Raw genomic sequence first — 7,843 nt, 5'->3', positions numbered from 1 at the left:
GGGGGGGGGGGGGGGGCGCCTGGGTGGCTCAGTTGGCTAAGCATCTGACTCTTGATTTCGTATCAGGTCAGGATCGTATGGTTGGTGGGATTGAGCCCCACGTCAGGCTCAGAGTAGACAGCGCAGAGGCTGCTTGGGATTCTGTCTCTTCTCTCTCTGTCTCTTTGCCCCTCCCCCACTCATGCACACATGCATGCTCTCTCTCAAAATAAAGAAATAAATATTTTTTAAAATGCAGAGACAGTTACTTGTTCTGAGAAAATTGCTAGAAGAGCTAGGTCTCTTACCTGAATTCCTCTCTATTGGTTCAAACACTGAAATTGTGTCATCGCTGAGAAAGTACGAAATAACAAACATCCTGTCCAAGTCCATACATTTGTGCGTGATCAGTTTTGCAAAAAAACGGAGTATATTGCTTATGTTGCCATAGCTAAAAGGAAGAGAAATGAGAGTTACAGCCTTGTTACGTGTTTTAAAAACCTGCAAAAGGCGTGCTATGTTTTTTTCTTTAATTGCAGTCTCGGTGACTTACAAGATGCTATCAGTTTCAGGTATACGACATAATGATTCATTATGATCGCCACAATAATTTTTTTAATGTTTTATTTATTTCTGAGGGAGAGAGAGAGAGAGAGAGAGCGAGAGCGAGTGAGCAGGGGAGAGTGAGAGAGAAAGAAGATACAAAATCTGAAACAGGCTCCAGGCTCTGAGCTGGCAGTCAGCACAGAGCCCGACGCGGGGCTCGAACCCACGAACTGTGAGATCACGACCTGAGCCGAAGTCGGAGGCTTAACCGACTGAGCCACCCAGGCGCCCCGATCACCGCAGTAAGTTTACCTCCCATCCATCATCACATACAGTTATGTGTTGTGGTTCTTGTGATGAGAACTTTTAAGATCTACTCTCTTCACAACGTTCAAACGTGCAATCCGGTATTATTAACTATAATCACCATACTGTAGATCACATCCCCAGGACTTATTTATTTTACAACTGCAAGTTTATACCTGCTTGTACCTCCTTCACCCATCTCCCTCATCCACTGGGTGTGCTATGCTTTGGAGACAGAAGCGTAAACTCTCTCACGTTGAAAAAGTTCAACCACCTTCTTATTAAGGCTTTCAATCTATATGCAGAGCCATTTTCTCAGTCACTTAAAATATCCCTTAGTCTTCAGATGGCCAGGGAAAGTGCCCCCCTGGGAAAATGTACCCAAAACGAAGGTCGTAAACTCACTCCTCAAACCAGCTGCCCTGAACAGCCTGGAGCCACTGTTTCATGTTCACCTCCCACATTCTCAGCTCCTATTTCCTTGCTTCTTTCCAGCCGCCCATCCTCTCCTCCCTGATCTACTCCCCCAGCTCCCCACCATCTTCCCCCAACTCCCTTCAAGAGAAAAAAGACCTCTTGCCTTTCAAGTACTACACTAAATATTATAGACCTGCCCCTTTATAGCACTTAACCACCCATACCGTGAGCGCCTAGGACGTGTCTTATTAATACTAATACAACACAATAATATTAATAGAATACTTTTCGCATTGTAAGTACTCGATAAATGTAGAACGTTGTTAAAAGATCCACACAGACCGAAATTTGCACTTAGAACTCCATGCATGAATACAATAGGCCAGTAGATGGAAGGAGGGATCAAAGTCTAGAATCAAAAGGTCCCAGGGATGCCTGGGTGGCTTAGTCGGTTAAGCGTCTTGACTCTTGGTTTCAGCCCAGGTCATGATCTCACGGTTCAGGAGTTCAAGGCCCGCATCAGGCTCTACCCGGACAGCATAGAGCCTGCTTGGGATTCTCTCTCCCCTCCCTCTCGCTCTGCTCTTCCGCGGCTTATGCGTGCTCTCTCTCAAAATTAAATAAAACATTAAAAAAAAAAGTTCCCAAAGTTCACTGCCTGGTCATTGAAGAAATTAATTTATGGTCCATGAGCAGAAGAACTGGCTGTGGGTATCAGCTAGTGAATGGTGGCCTCTGTAACACACTAAACCCTTGGGGAGGTCTTTGGTAATCAAAATCCTTGCCTCAAGGAGGCACAGAGTAAAAGAAGCCATGAACTTCAGCACGTCCCTGTCACCGCTCGAAGCAGGGAGGCCCTCGCTTTCGGACTCTCCTATGCTGAAATTCATTCTTACCCCCAGGGTCATGGCGATGAAGACACAACACCAAAAATCGGATTTCCGATTTGCCGTTCTCTGCCCCTTTCTCTGACTGTCTAGAGAAACAGGGCTCGAAAAGCATGGTGCCAAATTCCCAGCTATGTTGGCATAAGGCCTCATGTGAGACGGAAAGCAGCAGTTTGGAAGGCTGGCCTTAGGGTAGCCGGGGCCAAATAGCCAGGTGTCCAAAGCTCTGTCTTCTTCCTTCCTAGTTTCCGCGGCTTCGCATAGCTCTCAGATACCATGGGGCAGCTAAACCTCATCAACCATCTTCTCTGGTCCGTAACTGAATTTGCAAGTAATAGGTTTTGGGGGCGCCCGGGTGGCTCAGTCGGCTAAGCGTCTGACTCTTGATTTCGGCTCAGATCATGATCTCACGGTTTGTGAGTTCGAGCCCTGCATGGCGCTCTGCGCAGTGTGGAGCCTGCTTGGGATTCTCTCTCTGCCCCTCACTTGCACTCCCTCAGAGATAAATAAACCTTTAAAAAAAATAGTAAGTTGGGGTGCCTGGGTGGCTCAGTCGGTTAAGCGTCCGACTTTCGCTTAGGTCATGATCTCACGGTTCATGAGTTCAAGCCCCACGTCGGGCTCTGTGCTGACAGCCAGCTCAGAGCCTGGAACCTGTTTCAGATNCGAAGCAGGGAGGCCCTCGCTTTCGGACTCTCCTATGCTGAAATTCATTCTTACCCCCAGGGTCATGGCGATGAAGACACAACACCAAAAATCGGATTTCCGATTTGCCGTTCTCTGCCCCTTTCTCTGACTGTCTAGAGAAACAGGGCTCGAAAAGCATGGTGCCAAATTCCCAGCTATGTTGGCATAAGGCCTCATGTGAGACGGAAAGCAGCAGTTTGGAAGGCTGGCCTTAGGGTAGCCGGGGCCAAATAGCCAGGTGTCCAAAGCTCTGTCTTCTTCCTTCCTAGTTTCCGCGGCTTCGCATAGCTCTCAGATACCATGGGGCAGCTAAACCTCATCAACCATCTTCTCTGGTCCGTAACTGAATTTGCAAGTAATAGGTTTTGGGGGCGCCCGGGTGGCTCAGTCGGCTAAGCGTCTGACTCTTGATTTCGGCTCAGATCATGATCTCACGGTTTGTGAGTTCGAGCCCTGCATGGCGCTCTGCGCAGTGTGGAGCCTGCTTGGGATTCTCTCTCTGCCCCTCACTTGCACTCCCTCAGAGATAAATAAACCTTTAAAAAAAATAGTAAGTTGGGGTGCCTGGGTGGCTCAGTCGGTTAAGCGTCCGACTTTCGCTTAGGTCATGATCTCACGGTTCATGAGTTCAAGCCCCACGTCGGGCTCTGTGCTGACAGCCAGCTCAGAGCCTGGAACCTGTTTCAGATTCTGTGTCTCCCTCTCTCTCTGACCCTCCCCTGTTCATGCTCGCTCTTACTCTCCCTCTCTCAGAAATAAAAACATTAAAAAAATTTAAAAAACCAGTAAGTAACAGATCATATAACCCCCGTCTCATGAAGGACCCAGTAACTTTTACAGATGCCTGATAATACCACCCAAACAACCGAAGGAAGTTTCACATCAGGCCAGATGAACACGATGGTACACTTAGTGTCTTAGAACTTACGTACGTTTAGACGTGTGTACGTTTAGTGTGGGTTTTTCACACTTAAGATGCCATCTTGGCACCTAAGTCTTGTGTTGCGGACGGCTCATCAATACGGAATATAATTTCCTCAAACAAAATCTTTAGAGCTGCGGTTCACGAACTTCGTTGTGTTTACAAGTCACCCAGGGAATTGTGAAATATACAGAAGCCAGAGTCCTACCCCCACGGATGCAGATCCAGTAGTTGGCTGGCATCTCTAGAAACCTGCATTTTTAATAAGCTGCCCAGGAGAGTCTGACAAAGTGGTCCCCCAGAGCATTCTTTGAAAAACACTGCAAGTATCTTCAGCTGTTTCCTTGACTAATAAGCTAATTATCAAAATTCTCTTAACTCTCTCTTTATCACAATACTCCTAGCGCTCGAAACGCTAGCATTTTCCCTGCTTCCCATTATATCACCTCTATCGCTCCATCTGGCTTTCTGGGCCATGAACAGGTTCAAACACACACATCTACACATTGTTTTTCATAACCACCTACAGCGTACGGTAGAGTCTTGAACGACACGGGTTTGAACTGCACAGGTCCACTTCCGTGTGGATTGCGGTTTTGTTTTATAAATACAGTACTCTACAAGGACTAGCTTGGCTATCCACCTCTCTGTGTACATTCACTCCCTTGGTGACCTTTTCTAATATCACGTCTCCAAATCCCATACCGATGACTTCCATACTTCAATCTCTAACTCAGACCTCTCTCCCAAACCGCAGACGTGTAGACACCCAACTGCCTACTCGGTATCTCCACTTGACAGCTCATAGACATCTCATAGTTCACTTGTGCCCACACTACTCTCCCTATAGTCTTTCCCATCTCGGTAGATGGCAACTCTATCTTTCCAGGGGCTCAGGCCAAAACCTTGGGGGGTCATCTTTACAAGTGCCTCTCTTCTTTCAGACCTCATGTCCAGATCTGTCAGGGAATCCCATCAGTTCGACCTTTCAAAATATTTCTGGAACCAGTCTCATCATTTCCACAGCACCCACCCAGACCCCAGCCATCCCTTCTNAGATCATGACCTAAGCGAAAGTCAGGCGCTTAACCGACTAAGCCACCCAGGCGCCCCTTATTTATTTGAGAGAGAGAACGCGTGAGTCAGGGGAGGGGCAGGGCTGGGAGAGAGAGAGAATCTCAAGTAGGCTCCAGACTCAGCATGGAGCCTGATGTGGGGCTCGATTCCATAACCCTGGGATCATGACCTGAGCCAAAAATCAAGAGTGGGGGTTTGGGGCTCCTGGGTGGCTCAGTCGGTTGAGCGACTGACTCTTGGTTTGGGCTCAGGTCATGATCTCCTGGTTCGGGAGTTCGAGCCCCACGTCAGATGCTGCACCGACAGCACAGAGCCTGCTTGGGATTCTCTGCCTCTCTCTCTCCCTCTCTCAAAAATAAATAATTTTTTTAAAAAAAACATTAAAAAAAAGAGTGGAGGCTTAACAGATGGAGCCACCCAGGCACCCCTGGAGTGATTCTGTTATTATGNCAAGGTCCAATAGGATTGGGTCCCCTGTTACCTCTCTTCATCGGTCTACCCTCTTCTTCACTCATGTTCTATCCAAACAGCCTGCTCTTTGCTCGGGCTCCTGACACCAATGCTTCCTTCTGCTAACCACAGGTTTCCTCTCCTTAGTAAGGTCCATCCAGACCAGGCTATTTTGGTTAAAATGCATATTTGTTTTTGAGAGCAAGCGAGCATGTGCACGCAGAAGCAGGGGAAAAGCAGAGAGAGAGGGAGCCAGGGGATCCAAAGTGGGCTCTGTGCTGATAGCAGCGAGCCCGACGTGGGGCTCGAACTCACAGACCGTGAGATCATGACCTGAGCCCAAGTTGGACGTTTAACTGACTGACCCACCCAGGTGCCCCAGACCACTCTATTTCAAAAAAAATGAAATTGGGGGTGCTCCTCAGCCCCACACTACCAGCTCCTCTTTATTCTTTTCCTAGCAACTTATCACCATCTTGACTTTTTCCGTGGCATTTAACACCTTCTACATAGAATGAACTTCTTTATTATCGGTACCACGCACGGTCTGCCTCCCCCAGCTAGAATGCACGTTCTAGGAGGCCAGTGCTTTGCATATAGGATCTCAAACCCCTAGATCAGTGCTTGGCGTACAGGCAGGTGCTCCGTGAAGATCTGCTGATGGCCGACTCGGAGCGACACATCTACTGAAAACCTCACAAACAGTTGGGAGCTATAGTCTTCTGGTGGGAAGAGAAATGAAGGCTTATTTTTACTGATGAGAAAAAAACATTTTTATGAGGGAAATAAAAGCACGACTGATGGAGATGGCAGGTGGAGAAACATCTGAAGCAAGTCAGAGATTACAATGAAACCGGATTTGGGGACGCGACACACCTATGAATAGCACAAGTCTGGGATAATAGCTTTCCTGGTGGGAAGTCATCTGTCTCTTCTATAAGAACTAGAAAGGTGAACGTTTATTCTATTTACTTACTTGCTCATCCGTTCCTTCTCTCCTTGGACAACATACGTAATGAGCGCCAGGCAGGTAGCCGGCACTGCTCAGACTCTGAGGGAAGCAGTTAAGCCCAGGGAGACGCTACAATTACATAAACAAGTAATCGCCACACTCTGGTAAGTACAGACTCTGTGGAAAGAAGGTGAACTCCAGGAGTCCGACTTCTCTGGGTTCAACTTCCAGTTCAACTAAAAATTAGCTGGGTGAGCTCAGGCAAACTGCGTAGCCTCTCAGTCTCCTCATGTGAAGAATGGGTACGAATATTATTATTTACTTTCCGAGGTTGTTGTGAGGAAGGAGTGAGATCAAGTACTGTAAAGCAGTTAGCATGCCATAACCACAAGTTGCTTATTAGCGGTAGTAACACTATTACTATTATTACTAAAGGTACGATCAGCAGAGTACTGTGGACCCACGGAGACCAAAGTAGCTAATTTCACTGGTGTGGCAAGAAAGAGATTATTCTGGGAACGCCTGGGGGGCTCAGTCGGTTAAGCGTCCAACTCCTGATTTCAGCTCGGGTCATGATCTCCCGGTTCGTGAGACCGAGTCCCCATGTCCGGCTCTGCGCTGACGGAGCAGAGCCTGCTTGGGAGTCTCTCTCTCCCTCTCTCTGTCCTCCCCTGGTTGTGTGCACCTGCGCTCTCTCGCTCTCAAAATAAATAAATAAACAAAAGCTTAAAAAAAAAAAGAAAGATATTATTCTGGTTCTCCCAAGTCAGACTAGACAACCTGCCCAGCAGGCTACCACAGTGAATTTTGACCCAGAAAATAAAGGGCTTCGTGCCATTTAAAACCGCAGATGCTACAATGTGGAACTCCAACGATCTCCTCCAACGATCCCCTGGATGGTAGACCACCACCAACTCTCATGTGACGATTAGCACCCAGGACATTTTCAACAGCATTCTGCAGATAATCAACAGGTCACATACAACTGCACGTCACAATTCACAGTTTATTAGCGTTAAAAAACTGTGTTTTGCGCGCTCTGTGCGATCGTCAGCCTCAGGTTCTCACAGTTGTTAAGCCCTGGGGTATTCCAACTCCTGCGTAAGTCTCCCTCTGGATGTGCCGGTTACTATGGAAACAAGGTCACTGTGCGGGAGGGGCTTGAGGGAAGCGTATTCCTGGCACAGCCACGAGCAATGGACAGAGAGAAACAAAATTAGACACATTTGTGCCTGGACCGCCACGGTCCAGCCACAACAGCGTGACAAGGATGCAGAATGCTGTCTACAGTCAGGGCTCTGTGGGCAAGTTGACGCGGTATAGACAGAAAGAGGGGCTAAGGCAACTGCCCACAGGGAGCGGTTTTCCCCGGGGTTCCAGAAGCAACACCCAAGATCGTATTTCATCTTGTCTACTTATAAGAAAAATTCCCTCTCCTTTTACAATGGGACATTCTTCCGGCCCGTCCCCTTTGGGCAGCCACCCTGAAAACTTGCAGTTAGTGAAAAGCACCCAGTGGAAGTCACTGCAAACTCTGTTCTCCATAAGGAGGACGGAGTATGAGCTGGTGTCCCTCTTATGTAACTGAAACCAGTGGCCCTCACTGCTTCCTGCCCATGA

At 47.9% G+C, this 7,843-nt stretch overlaps 1 protein-coding gene across 3 annotated transcripts in view; it reads right to left on the bottom strand.

The window, feature by feature from the left end:
* EFHC2 (EF-hand domain containing 2) overlaps positions 1 to 7,843 on the bottom strand; it is a 181,624-nt gene that overhangs the window by 73,701 nt on the left and 100,080 nt on the right. For all 3 annotated transcript variants that reach the window (XM_077768535.1, XM_077768533.1, XM_077768534.1), the window contains one exon: positions 288 to 430. In XM_077768535.1, the coding sequence (XP_077624661.1) occupies positions 288 to 430 (143 nt within the window). The remainder of the gene's footprint in view (positions 1 to 287; positions 431 to 7,843) is intronic.

Source organism: Crocuta crocuta, unplaced genomic scaffold (genome assembly GCF_008692635.1).
Source record: "Crocuta crocuta isolate KB4526 unplaced genomic scaffold, BGI_CrCroc_1.0 scaffold467, whole genome shotgun sequence".
Taxonomy (NCBI): domain Eukaryota; kingdom Metazoa; phylum Chordata; class Mammalia; order Carnivora; family Hyaenidae; genus Crocuta; species Crocuta crocuta.
Note: the sequence above shows the minus strand (reverse complement) of the source record. Positions and strands in the feature narration are given on the sequence as shown.